Source organism: Drosophila subpulchrella, chromosome 2L (assembly GCF_014743375.2).
Source record: "Drosophila subpulchrella strain 33 F10 #4 breed RU33 chromosome 2L, RU_Dsub_v1.1 Primary Assembly, whole genome shotgun sequence".
NCBI classification, from domain to species: domain Eukaryota; kingdom Metazoa; phylum Arthropoda; class Insecta; order Diptera; family Drosophilidae; genus Drosophila; species Drosophila subpulchrella.
In genome coordinates this window covers 20,286,844-20,301,396 of record NC_050610.1, presented here as the reverse complement: position 1 = coordinate 20,301,396, position 14,553 = coordinate 20,286,844, and the positions used below count along the sequence as shown (strand labels likewise).

Below are 14,553 nucleotides of genomic sequence, written 5' to 3'. Positions count from 1 at the left end.
TATATAGGCCTATAACATTTATCTTGACTTTTAAAATAACAAGGAAGAACGCTATAGTCGAGTACCTCGACTATCAGATACCCGTTACTCAGCTAAAGGGACCAAAGGAAAGTGGAGATATGCAAGCAGCAAATGCGCCACCTACCGGCGATAAACAGATTTAAGCGTTGTGGGCGTTAGAGTGGGCCTGGCAAAGTTTTTTTTAAATCAATCGATAGGTATTGACAAGACCAATACATTTCAGTTAAAATTTTTTATCTAGCATGAAAATTGTGGGCGCCACAGGCTTGGGCGGTTTGTGGGCGTTAGAGTGGGCGTGGCATATTCGCGTGACAAACTTGCGCTGCGCTCAAGCCTACGGAATCTAAATCTGAAATCTCATTTCTCTGTCTTTGATATTTTCCGAGATATCCGCGATCATATTTACGATTTTTTGAAGTTTGTGGGCGGTTTGTGGGCGTTCAAGTGGGCGTGGCAAACTTTTTTTTGGGTCAATCGATAGGTATTGATGAGAACAATACATTTCAGTTAAAATTTTTATTCTAGCATGAAAACTGTAGGAGCCACAGTTTTTGGCGGTTTGTGGGCGTTAGAGTGGGCGTGGCACTCTGCTGAAACAAACTTGCGCTGCGTAAGAAGCTCAGGAATCTGCACGCCTAATCTCAATAGCCTAGCTCTTATAGTTTCCAAGATCTCAGCGTTCATCCGGACGGACAGACAGACGGACAGACGGACAGACGGACAGACGGACAGACGGACAGACGGACAGACGGACATGGCTAGATCGACTCGGCTAGTGATCCTGATCAAGAATATATATACTTTATGGGGTCGGAAACGCTTCCTTCTGCCTGTTACATACTTTCCGACGAATCTAGTATACCCTTTTACTCTACGAGTAACGGGTATAAAAACACATGAATAAATTGGTTATCTAGACAGAAAATACCGAATATTTAAGAACATTCGTTTTTGGCAGTGTTCGCTTAGCATCCTGATAAGGTGCCTCGGGAGAACAGTGGATTGCCAGCCATATGACAGACTCAATCTACGTGCCTCGGGTCGATGAGTAAGCCAAGTTAGGGGCAAGCAAAAAAGGCCAAGTCGAAGCAAACCAAACTTGTCGAAAATTATTTCGTTTTAATTACGCCAAAGGGCGTTGTCAAAGGACGTGTCGAAATGTGTCGCCGCTTTGGATGCACTCTAAATGAAATCACGTCACCGATTTGCCCCGCCCCCAAATAAAGCACCGCCCACACTCACACCAACAAATTGCCGACACTTCAGGTTGCCTACAACTTTTCCGTTGTCATTATCAATTTGAGTTAATTGCCGCAGCCATAGCCATCCTGGGCAGAATGTTGCCATTTTGCTGTTGGCTGGCAGCAGCCATTGCTGTTGTGCTGTCGTCACTTCCGGTCTGGGAAACCCCCTTCCTTCCTTTCTTCCTTCCCCTCAGCCCCCCTCCCCCTCCAGACGACCCGACGACGCATTGTCTGTGACTGTTTAAAAGCGTTTAGTCGAAATTTATTTGTATTACATGCCAAAACCTGCAGACACTTTCATGACGACGGGGAAAGAGACGCGGGGAAATGTTGAATTATTAAATTAAGTACCTACTTGGTTTATCGCAAAAGTGCATAGAGAATAGGTGTTATCAACAAGGTTACTTTGAGAATCCGGTTGGGCACCAGATGTTTAACTAATCAGTATTTACACGTTTTACAAGGGACAATATTAGCTAAAGCCTTTTTGCTTAAGAATAAACACTTGTGGGCCCTAATAAATTAAGTACTTGGTTTATCGTAAAAGTGCATCGAGTATAGGTGTTATCAACAACAGCACCAGTTGTTTAACTAATCAGTATTTAAACGTTTTACGTTTTTATCAGCTAAAGCATTTTTTCTTAAGAAAAGTCACTTGTGGGTCGTATTAAAAAGCTGAAGTTCGCAGTTTAATTCAAATACAAAATTCTTGCATATCTTTTAGCCGTTTTTTAAAACGGTCCTCTGCTTTGTGTTCTTTGCATTTCCGCTTTGATAAAAATTTATCAAAACCACACTGGCTTGCATAACAGAAGCCATACTTAAATATAAATATTTAAAGATAACAATATCGCCTATCAAATACTCCTTATTCAGCTAAGGGGCACGAGGAAGATATAAGGTTTATAAGATATAAGGAAGCCAAAGCGACTGTTCCTAGGATTGCACACACACGGACAGACGGACATGGCTAGCTTGGATCCTGTTACATAATTACCGTCGAGTCTAGTATACCCTCTTACTCTACGAGTAAGAGGTATTAAAAGCATGATATATGGATTCCCTACTTATATTAAAGTTCTTATCTATTGTGTGTAATCTTGACTATATAAGTCATATTATAAGAAAATTGTAAACAAAGAAAGCTATCAGTATCAGTTGTATTTTCGATTTGACAAGAACTTTGTTTACATCATGCGCTAGCTTGAACTCACTATACTATACTATAATTTATTTTAAATTGACGCTGAAAAATAAATTTAATTATAATCATTAAGTCAGTTTAGTTCGCATACAAATGCTATTTTCCTATCACATTTTTCCACTCCCATTACCAGCTCTTCCCCCGTGAACTCTAGATAGACACAAAATCCATTCTCGAACCTCCGATTGGGCTGCTTTGTGGCCACAAAATTTGTAAAGTTCATGGGATAGGCGTGTTGGTGCCAATAGAAATCGATCAGTGTTTTGTGATCGACGTCCTTCGGATCGGAAAGCCTTCCCCGATGACCGCCGCTCCAGAATATGGAATGTGTTTGGACGTGGGCCCGATATCGCATATAATCGGAAATAAGTCTCATTTCCTGGGCACTGCGAACAGTCACCAGTCGAGCTTGGGGATCAATCGTCTCGCATCCGAAGTTCGCGTGCATCCAATCCATCTGATTCATTTACAGCGAATAAAATAAGTTACTATGCTGACCAGTTTCAAAATAAATATACAGGCATGCCCCATGCGCCATCTGTGGGAAATGTACTTCCATTTTAAAAAAATATGTCAAACATTTTTACAAGTGTCGCTGCAGGCATTACACTTAGAACAATTTTCCGAAACCAGAGGCATATCGGTGTATATTTTTTATAATTTTAATTATACGAAAACTAATTTTACTTACTACAACGGGAACGCTGAAAGCTCGATTCTTATAGACCATTCTGTAGTACTCATAGGAGGGCTAAAAATAAGAAAGTAAAAAAATATTGACTCATTTAATTTCTTACATACCTCCTTGTTGGATGAAAAGAAATAGCAGCGATCACCAATCCTCACAAAGGGCTTTGAACAGAGAGCTAAGGCTTTAAATATATTTAAAATTGCAAAAAAGAAATTGTTTCCAAACTCACGTTGCCAGCAGCTCTTGAATATATAAATGTAACCGGCCGTCAGGAGTAATATACCTGTAAGACCTACGAAAGATTTTCCCAATGCTGACATTTTCCACAGTGGCTCTCAGGTGACTGAAGCTCTATGTTTAACGTTTTCAAGTTTTATAGACCCTACATATAATAAAACTTTCTGAGAAGAAACTTGAGACCACACATTTGGCGACACAACAGTGCCTCACTCCCTTGGTACACAATAAAAAATTACTACTTATATTTTGAGCCATTTTAATGATTCAGTACAGACTGTGTAAAATTTGTATGTCCTGCATACTACAATAGTATCTCGACTTCTTATAAAGCTTATATAAATCAATTTGGAATATTAAAATAATAATATATAGGAATACGTCATTGAAAGATATGTGATATATCACATGATTATAACATTTGCAAGTCTACCAAAAGACAAAACAAAAAAAATTCAGGTAATGCCGTCCATTATTTGGGGACATTGTTTTCGGATCCAATTTTCCTGGATTATATAGGTATTGTTATGTTGAATATATTTACAAATTAGTCAAACAAAGCGTAACAAGAAGCGTAACCAGCCTATGGCCAATATAACAATTATTTTTTCACCACTTTAACATCTATAATTTCTGGTAAGAGATTCAACTTGTCCTCTGCATGTTGGCTTGACTTTCTCTTCGCTTTCCAACTGAAAAGAGATATGAAATAACAAAGCCACAGTAAGATTCCCAAGACGAGTAAATGAATCCAGGATTGCGTTTCTAGATAGAGCCAGGATTGCCACAGGGACAACTTGTACTCGCAGATATAGTAGTCGTCTTGCCCGTAGGATGGTCGCATGTACAGCGAGGAGTTGGCCAGTTGCAAACTGAGGAAGGTTCCGGTGCCGTCAAACTCTTCCTCAGAGCCGGGCAGCCAGTGGGTGAAGGTCAATGGCTCGTCCACCCCCTCCCAGGAATAGTGTATCTTGCTTTTGAAGCTGCTGCCCGATGTGGCGAAAGTGCTTCCGTCGGGAAGACCACGTGATAAGATATACTGCTCTAGGTTCCTGAGTTCCTTTGCAGTCTCCACGGATAAAAGGCTTGACATTCTTCCCCAGCAGTCCCGCCGCGCGACGAACCAATCAAAGTAGTGACCCGCCTGTGGGAAAAATGAAATAATAACACAGAAAGAATTAGTATATTTAAATGTTTCGACCCTGTTTTTAAAACAAATTCCCTTTGTTTTTCAGTATCAGTTTATATTTTTAATCTTTGAAAATGTAGGCGATATTGTTTTGGACGGATTGCGAGTGGATGTGCCACACTGCTGAAATTTTGATACCTAAATAAGTATCAAAAGTATACTACATTGTATGAAAAATATAATAGTGTCATTTTGACAACAACCGTGGATACTTCTATACCGATAAGAGCTTTTTTTGATTGTTCGAGTTTCGAACTGCGCTTAAGTATCGGTTATCATGGGATTTTAACTAAACGCCAGCGGGAAACTTTGTGCGATAGACCAATGAGTAAGGTGTCTGTCTCTGATGCGAAAGGTCCCCGGTTCAAGTGCGCGCCGATGCTGTACGATTTTTAAGAATAATATGTAACATTTTTCATCAGTTGTAATAAAAAAGTTATATTTAAAACGTTTCCAGATTTTTTTTGTGACAAAAAAGCTTTTTTGTAGAAAACATTTTTTCAAGTGGCAAAGTGATCCTATAGTACGGTCAATTTGATGTTCTTCGTATCAAAGATGTTTTGACACTCAAAGTATCACACTGACACCTAAGTATGGGCATATTGATGACGATTTATTATTTATTTATTTAAGATGATAGTAAAGTTTACAAAACAAATACTAACATAGGGAATGTAGTGCTAGCTACGAGGCCTTCGACTACGAATTTATTTACTTAATTTAACTATTTACTTATTTTAACAATTTTTTGTTTTTTTTTTTTTTAACATTTAGGTTTACATATATTTTTAGTTTGAGGGATGTGAGAAGCTTTTATATGCTATGGTATAATTTTATTTCTTTTAAAAATGTTTTATTTTTTTGATGTTTTCTATTGATGGGTTTCTAAGGTACTGTATGGCGTTAATTTTATTAAGGATATTTAGTTTTGTTTGGGCTATGGCGGGGCATGAATTAAGGATGTGATCCATATTAATTGGGGAGTGTGTAAGGCAAATTGGCAGCTTTGTGGGGTGGTGCGATCTAAATAGTATTTATATGTCAGGTTTGTATGTCCTAGACGCAGTCTGGTAAATTTAATTTGATCAAGGCGAGTTATTTGTTGTTGTGTTACGTTTGAGTAGAAAGATGTGTGTGTGTTGTTTGTGTTGATGTTTTGGTACCAATTATTGCATTTAAAAAGTATATTCTTTATGGTTTCGTTGAGTTGTTGTTTTAAGAATTTGTTAATGTCTTTTGTGCTTAAGTTTTGTGTGTATATTAGTGGCATATTTAGTGCTAACTTTGCTGCTTTGTCGGCCATCTCGTTTCCTTTGATGTTGCAGTGTCCTGGGGTCCATAAGATTTTGAATTTTGGGTAGTGCTTTGTTAGGATTGAGCGGACTAGGGTTGGGTACATGTTATTGTTTTGTGTGTTTTTTATGGCTTCGATGGTTCCTAGAGAGTCGGAGCATATTACGAATTTACCGTGCATTTTTTGGATTATTTTTAGGGCTTCAAGGATGCCTAAGATTTCAGCTGTTTGAATTGAAGAGTAGGGAGGTAAACTTCCGAATGCTAAGGTTTCTGTTTCTGTGGTGATTGCGAATGTAGTTATGGAGTTTTGTTGGGATCCGTCGGTGTATATGAAGTTGTGATTTTGGAAAAGAGATTTTGCTTCGTTAAAGAGTGTTTGGTATGTTTCTGGTGTTGTTTTATTCTTGTTGTAAATGTGTAATGATGTATTGGTAGTGTTGCTAGTTAGTTGCCAGGCTGGTTTTAATTTGTTGATTATTTTTGGTTTGTAGGGTATGTTGTATTTTTGGCATATTTTAATTGATCGCTGAATGTTGAGGTCCATTTTTTCATGTTCTTTTTTGGTTTAATTAATTTATGAATCGGGGTGTCTTTTGGGTGTAGTAAGGATTTAAAGATTTTTGCTGTTAGATAAGCGCGCTTTTGTTTTATTGTTGGTGTATCTGTTTCGTATAAAAGATTGTGAATAGGTGTTGTATAGAATGCTCCCAGAGATAGCCGGATAGCGGAGTTAAATGACGTTTTTAGTTTGTTTAGAGAACTTTTTGAGGTGTGTCCATATATGTGAAGTCCGTAGTCCATTTTTGATATTAGAATTGCTTTTGTGACATTTAGCAGGGTATATGTGTTACAATTAAATCTAGGGCTAGCTAGGCATTTTATGATGTTCAGTTTGGAGGAGAGTGCAGGGATGAGAGCATTGATGTGGGCGTTCCAGTTGTATTTTTTGTTAATCCAAAGTCCGAGGACTTTGATTGATGTTGTGTTGTTAATAATGGTGTTGTTGCAGGTGATAGTGCAGTTACAATTGTGTTTTTTACAAATGTGTAGGTGCTGCCATTTTGTTGGAGAAAGACCAGTGTTGTGCGAATTGGTTTGCTACTTATTTTCAGCAGTTTTGTGGTTTGAATTGTTTGTTTTTTTTGAACTAGTAATGCTTTCTGCTTTAGTCACTTGTTTGTTTGTCACAATAATTTTGGGTGAGCACTTGCGTAGCAGGTGTTTAATTGTCGTAGTTACACGTCTTTACTCGGTGAGATCTGGACTGTTACTGATATTGATGACGATATTTTTTTGGGTGTAGAAATGGTCTTGCTGATTAAGCAGTACAATTTTCCGGAATATTTTCACGCCATTAAATCCCTCCGAAGGGCACCATTTTTGTTGTATTTTGTAAACCTCAATTCAAATTGTGAACTCAGTTCCCAAATTCTTAATAATACATAACTTTTCAAATATATTCCATCACTTTATATGTATAGTTCACTTATACAGAAACATTTCAGATTTGCAGGTTATTTTTGTTTCGATTGCAACTCACTGTCTTCTCATTGCCTATATAGTAATAACCGTCTCCGATTCGATCGAAAACAGCCTCACATCTGCATCCTGCCACCAGAAACAGGAAAAAATATAATTCCGTTCGCATTTTGCGATGTTGGTTCCCTTGTATTGATAGCAATACTGAATTGTCGCGCAAAAAAATGTACAAGCAACAGTAAGCTCCCTTATCATCATTGGTTGTATTAACTAGACTAATCGCTCAGCAAAGCGAGATGCAGTAGGAGAATTTATAAAGTAACCTTCAATTTTAGATTTTTTTTTTTAATACAACTTTTATGTAAGCCTATTAAAAAAAATACAACCTCTATCGCATCAATTCGCTTATCAGCAATAAACACTCATTGATAGCTATAATAATCTTTTGTTTTTTTCATTTCATTTGTAAAAAGTCAATTTCAAAATAAATAGAAACAGTTTACTTGAGACATTTTAAGAATTAAGTAATGATGTTTTAATGGAGGACTTAAGTCCACCGCTATTTATTTTTGGTATATCTTTAATTTTTGTTAGTGTACAATTTTTAAACAAAAAGTTTATAAAAATGTAATTTTTTGGTATTTCACCTGATTTTTTTATATTTTAAAAGAAATAAAGGGAATTCGAGATGTGATTTTTGTCATACGCCGCTTTGGCTAGGTACTTATGTAGGTATACGAAATAATATTTGTCAATCAGTGGATAACAGAACGGGCATCTGTACCATTCAGGGTCTGTTCGCATATATCGACAGCTCGGGTATAGCAGGACTCACTGCTCATTACGAGTTCTCCACCTCGAAGTGTAAGAATTAGGCAGTTCCTACCCATTTGGGGAGTCGGCTCGTCCACCGCCCAATTTGAGTAGTTCAGAGGCCTAGCCCTTCCAAAGTAGTTCCAATAGAAGCGATTGTCACCTGGCCAGCGATGGCCGGCACTCCAGAACTGGGTTCCATTCGGGTAGCCCATCTCGTAAAGGTGCTGGGCCAGAAACCGCATCTCCTCCTCACTATCCAGGCAAACCCGAGAGGTGCGCTTGTCCTGGTAGCAGAAGTTGTGGAACGATGTGTGCTACGAACCAAAGGAAAAAAGGTTTAGTTAGTATTCATTTATAAGTAAATAACTTTTGAAAGATGCACCTACATACGGTAGGTTTTAGTAAAATTAAAAAGCTTTGTACTTCTAGTCTTGTCATATAATTTGAAAGCTTTTTTTTTTTAATGTCTGACCATCCCTGGTTATATTTCTTCAATAGCTGTTTTCCCTTCCGCATGTTAAACTTGAATTAGGTCTTAAAATAAATTTTTTTTGTTTTTTAAGGCTTAAAGCCTTACATACTGGTAGGGAAGCGGACCTATATTTTTGAAACTGGAGTTGATATCGGGGATCTGGGGCTGATGAGATCTAATAATTTAATTGAAAATGAATTGAAATTGAAACGCTTCAAGAATGGTAACCCAGATATTATTAGTAATGTTCTATTAACCTGTATTTGTTTATAATTTTTTTGCCCGCAATTTAACTTGTAGGGCATCTTTCAGTCGCTTCGGACTATTAAGACTCAACATAAAGCGACTTGTCCATATCAACCAAAACATGTTTAATGTCCCTTGTGTTTTTCCTGCTGATATGGGAATTAAGTGAATCATAAATGATTGGCAAACAACCGATGTTTATGCACAGAATGTGGTTAAGTTCAACTTGACCAGCTAAAAATGATAAAAAAAAAAAAAGGAAGAACGCTATAGTCGAGTACCTCGACTATCAGATACCCGTTAATCAGCTAAGGGGTCCAAAGGGAAATGGAGATATGCAAGCAGCAAAGCGAGATTGAAATGCGCCACCTACCGGCGGTAGACAGATTTAAGGTGTGGCAAATTGGATCAATCGATGGGTATTGACGATACCAATACATTTCAGTTAATATTTTTTATCTAGGATGAAAACTGTGGGCGCCACAGGCTTGGGCGGTTTGTGGGCGTTAAAGTGGGCGTGGCATATTTGCGTAGCAAACTTGCGCTGCGTTCAAGGCTACGAAATCTAAATCTGAGATCACAGTTCTCTAGCTTTGATAGTTTCCGAGATATTTACGTTCATATTTACGATTTATTGAAGTTTGTAAGTGGTTTGTGGGCATGGCAATTTTTTTGTGTCAATCGACTGGTATTGATAAGAACAATACATTTCAGTTAAAATCTTTATTCGAGCATCAAAACTGTAGGAGCCACAGTTTTGGGCGGTTTGAGGGCGTAAGAGTGGGCGTGGCACTCTACTGAAACAAACTTGCGCTGCGTAAGAAGCTCAGGAATCTGCACGCCAAATCTCAATAGCCTAGCCAGTGGCGGATCCACGGGGGGGGAAATTAGGGAAATTTCCCCCCCCTTGGAACCACAGAACCTGAAAATTTTACTTGTTTGCTAGAAAAATATTCTCTGCAATAAAAAAATGAAAATACAACAGTTTACCTAAAATTGGGATGGATAATTTTTGTATTATAATTTGTACTGTATTTCTCTCGCAATAGGGGACTAAATATGAAGCTACCCAAGCTTTATGTTGACTCCTCTGCATTTACTGCAGATATTTTGGCTTTTACGGAAACTTGGCTGAAACCAGAGATATCTGACTCTGAAGTTCTGTCAAATAACTTTAATGCCTATAGGACCGATCGCTCCTCACGTAGGGGAGGCGGTGTGCTGATTGCCGTTACCACTAGCCTCACATCTGAAAAAATTTACTTTGATACCCATAACGAAATTGAATTCGTTAGTGTGAAAGTTTCCTTGCAATCCATATCTATTTTTGTAACATGTTCCTATATTCCACCTGGGTCTGATTTAATAATTTATGAGCACCATCTGTCTGCCATAAAATCTGTTCTATCCCTTCTTTCTAACAGAGACCTTTTGATTGTTTTGGGTGACTTTAATCTACCTGATATCTCTTGGTCTTCTCCTACTGACTCACTTGTCGCTATACCTCTATCCGCCCATGATTTTGTAGATGGTCTTCTAGAATTATCGTTACAGCAAGTAAGCTCTATACGGAATTCATTAAATAGACAACTAGATCTCGTGTTTGTTTCAGACCCGTCTGAAGTCACGGTATCTAGAATTGACGCTCTTGTTGTACCTGAAGACCGATATCATCCAACAATGGAATTGACAATCTGCCTCCCATGCGTTGATACCCTCTCTCCTTTAGTTCCTCAAACTAAAATGAGATGTTTTCGAAAATGTGACTATAAAAAACTTAACGATATGATTTCTCAATATAATTGGACAGACTTGTACAATTGTATGGATATTGAAAGTGCCACTGAACTCTTCTATATAGTGTTAAATACTTTTTTTAATGAATGCGTTCCTGATAGGCTTCCTTCAAAGCTAAACAGGCCTCCTTGGTTTACCAATGCGCTTCAAAGACTTAAAAACCTTAAAACAAACACCTATAAAAAGTATAAAAAATCGGGTAAGCCATCTGATTTTTCGAAATACGTGGTGGCTCGATCGGAATTTAATGTTCTCAATAGTCATTGCTATTCTATGTATTTAAGTCGATGTAAATTCGAATTTTCAAATGATCCGAAGCAGTTTTATAACTTTGTTAATGCCAAGCGTAAGTCGTCGGCATTGCCTTCATCTGTACGTTTTAACTCAATGGAGGCATCGACGGATTCTGAAATTGCTGATTTATTTGCCGAGTTTTTCCAAACTACTTATAGTTCGGTTGCTTGGTCAAATTCTAACTACCCTAATCCCTTAAATAGGGCAAACTGTATTTTTACCCCTGAAATTACGGAAAGTTCTCTCATAAGAGACTTAGCAACAACAACGCCAACTTATTCTCCCGGTCCAGATGGACTCCCCGGGTGTGTGCTTAAGTTTTGTGCGTCAACCATATGTAAACCGATTCTTAAACTTTTTAATTTGTCTTTTTCATCATCAGTTTTTCCTACTATCTGGAAGGACTCTTTTATCATTCCACTTCACAAAAAGGGTGCGAAGGCGGATGCCCAGAATTATAGAGGTATTTCCAAATTGTCGGCAATTCCTAAAGCATTTGAACGTATTATTACTTCTCATTTGCAACATTTATGTTCCTCGCTAATATCACCGTGTCAGCATGGTTTTGTTAAGCGAAGATCGACCACCACCAACCTTCTTGAATTGTCATCTATTGTAATAAATGGATTTAAGAAAAAAATGCAGACTGACGTTATATATACAGATTTTAGTAAGGCCTTTGACTCTGTCAACCACTCTCTTCTATTATTCAAATTAAATCAGCTTGGGTTTCCATGTAAGCTATTAACTTGGATTTCAAGTTATTTGAATGGTAGGACTCAGAGGGTTATATTCAAGAACGCTGTTTCAAAATTGATCTACGTGACATCTGGAGTGCCTCAGGGTAGTCATTTGGGTCCTTTGCTGTTTACTTTGTTTATTAACGATCTTCCCTCTACCATAAAACATTCTCGTGTACTAATGTATGCTGATGACGTTAAGCTTTGTTTGTCATATAACGATATAGCGTCGGGTTCCAACTTACAGTCAGATATTGATTGTTTTCAGGGATGGTGTGAGTATAACCTTTTAAATTTGAACTGCCTTAAATGCAACGTTATGACTTTTTATAGGGGTACTCCTACTTTTGTTAGTTACTCTCTTCAAAATACGTCACTCGATCGTATATATTCCGTTAATGACTTAGGCGTTCTTCTGGACCCAAAACTTAAATTTGACTGCCACATAATGTCCACTGTCAACAAGGCCATGAGTGTTCTTGGGTTTATAAAGCGTTGGTCAAAAGAATTTGATGACCCTTATACAACCAAATTATTATTTACCTCCCTTGTCCGTCCTATTTTGGAATATTGTTCTTCGGTTTGGAGTCCACAATATCAAGTGCACATTGACCGTATTGAGTCGGTACAAAAAAAATTTCTTCTTTTTGCCCTTCGTAGTTTGAACTGGGATCAAAACGTAAGGCTACCTTCCTATCAGAGTAGATTACTATTGCTTAATTTACCTACACTTGTAAATCGTAGAACAATGCTTGGTACTATTTTTATGCAAAATCTTATTAGAGGTGATATTGATTCTGTAGAACTTGTAAACCGCCTAACTTTCAATGTCCCTGCTAGACTAACACGAAACTATTATCCCCTAAATTTGCCACGATGTACATCAAATTTTTGTCTGCACGAGCCCTTTCGCGTTCTATGTAATAATTATAACAATCTTTACCATTTAATTTGCACATCATCTTCTATCCCGGTATTAAAAACTAATATTTTAACTCATTTGCTTCATTCTTAGTTGCTTCTTTTATTTTCATTTGTGTCCCGTCTCTATTTGTTTTTTGTATCTTCCTCGCGAAATCGCATTTTTGCCCAAATTTATAGAAGGGCCCCGCGCGTAACAAGCACGTGCTTGGTGTCGTTGGGCCACTTGTTTGTACTGCTCGTAGTGCATCAACGTCCATCATATATAATAAGTTTGAACCCCAAATCGAAGAATAAGTTCAATTTCCCCCCCCAAGAATCGTCTCTGGATCCGCCACTGGCCTAGCTCTCATAATTTTCGAGATCTCAGCGTTCATCCGGACAGATTGACTCGGCTAGTGATCCTGATCAAGAATATATATACTTTATGGGGTCGGAAACGCTTCCTTCTGCCTGTTACAAACTTTCCGACGAATCTAGTATACCCTTTTACTCTACGAGTAATTGGTATTAATACTATTATTATATTTTGTTTATCTGCTGACCTCATCCATGTATAATAGCAATCTATTGACTCACCAGCGGTTCTTCATCGGCAACAAAGTAGCAGTAGTTTTCCCTGACCCTCTCATAGGGAATCCTGCACCGCATTCCATCGGCGGTTTCAGCCAGGAAAAGGAGCCATAGGCATAACGCCAGGAAATCCTGCAGTAGAATGCGGGGGTCTTTCTTCCGCGTCGGACGATTCGGCATTGTGCTAAAATAAAACTGCCGCCAGTTCGCATCAGGGCGTTATCGCCCTGCCTTATCGCCATGAGCGATGAAGCGCTTGTTTTGGCTTTTTTTACTGATAAGGCCGTGGCTGAACTAATTCAAGATCACGCCAAATGAAAGCTTTACATTTTGCTCTTTTTTATTTATTTAAGTTGGTGGTAAATTTTATTTAAATAAAATTTAGTAAATTCGTTTTTATTTTATGATTTTTTTTGTTTATTATAGCCTTGACTCGAACCTTCAAATAAGTTAGAGTTATAGAATCTTCGAGGAAGACCCGTTCTAGTTTCAGAAGTTTAACTGTATTTTGTAAAAAATATTTTAAACTTTGGCAACAACAGAATTTATCTGATTTTTAAAACAACAGAATTTTTTACTCAATTTTAGCAATGCATTCTAATTATGTATATTTATTTTTAACTGATACGGGGTCTTAACCCTTAAAACACCCTGCAACTCTCGCTAGGAAGACCGGTACAAAATTTAGGCATTGATATATTTAGAATGGACAAGCTTATTGAGTTCCTTTATTATACTATGAAAGTCTGATAAAAATTCTTTTGTAAGATCTGTCTTGTTTATTTTATAATGATTATTGGTATTCATCCAATATTCATATAATCGAGTAAATCCTCTTTGCAACTCAGTTTGGAATCCACATCGAACTTATTTCATGCAACTTATCCCTCCCCAAATTTAAGACTGACTGTTATAATTTATTTTCCCCTGATCAGACTGTTATATCGGAATTTGATTCTCTTCCAACTTTTCGTGAGGGTATGTACGTATGCCACGCCTGGTTGCATTCAACCGCCGCCAGGTGGCGTTCTGTCCCTTTTGGCATTTTTCTTTGCTCCGCTCATTCGCCAGAGAAGACCATCGAGCGAAAGAGCATAAGGCTGCAACATCAAACTGCCGTCTCGAACATGTTCACCCTGGTTGTAAACACAATTTTTGAGCGCCTTTTTTCAAAAAATATCAGAATTGCTAAATTATAAAAAATTTTATTCGCGATTTTATTTACTTTTAAAGAATGGTAAAAATCCAAAAACTCTCTCTCAATCCTGTAGGTAAATTCAAAATTATTCGGCATCAAAATCGCATTTTTAAGAACCACCAAACAAACCGTACA

General features: G+C 37.7%; 2 protein-coding genes across 4 annotated transcripts; both read right to left on the bottom strand.

Annotated features, from left to right (window-relative positions):
* Positions 1-1,532: 1,532 nt before the first annotated feature.
* LOC119547173 lies at positions 1,533-7,631 on the bottom strand. 3 transcript variants are annotated; one of them, XM_037853905.1, is made up of 5 exons: positions 7,423-7,631; positions 3,390-4,541; positions 3,271-3,341; positions 3,161-3,220; positions 1,533-2,926 (listed from the first exon to the last, which is right to left on the bottom strand). In XM_037853905.1, the coding sequence occupies exons 2-5, from the start codon at positions 3,478-3,480 to the stop codon at positions 2,543-2,545; spliced, it is 606 nt and encodes a 201-aa protein (XP_037709833.1). In that variant the 5' UTR covers positions 3,481-4,541; positions 7,423-7,631; the 3' UTR covers positions 1,533-2,542. The 3 variants fall into 3 exon arrangements, with proteins under 3 accessions (XP_037709833.1, XP_037709834.1, XP_037709831.1); XM_037853906.1 differs by having other exon boundaries at positions 1,538-2,926; positions 3,271-3,335; positions 7,423-7,630; XM_037853903.1 differs by lacking the exons at positions 1,533-2,926; positions 3,161-3,220; positions 3,271-3,341 and having other exon boundaries at positions 3,640-4,541; positions 7,423-7,586.
* Positions 7,632-7,889: 258 nt separating this feature from the next.
* On the bottom strand, positions 7,890-13,415 carry LOC119547174. Its single transcript, XM_037853907.1, has 2 exons — positions 13,227-13,415; positions 7,890-8,491 (listed from the first exon to the last, which is right to left on the bottom strand). The coding sequence occupies exons 1-2, from the start codon at positions 13,398-13,400 to the stop codon at positions 8,117-8,119; spliced, it is 549 nt and encodes a 182-aa protein (XP_037709835.1). The 5' UTR covers positions 13,401-13,415; the 3' UTR covers positions 7,890-8,116.
* Positions 13,416-14,553: the final 1,138 nt, after the last annotated feature.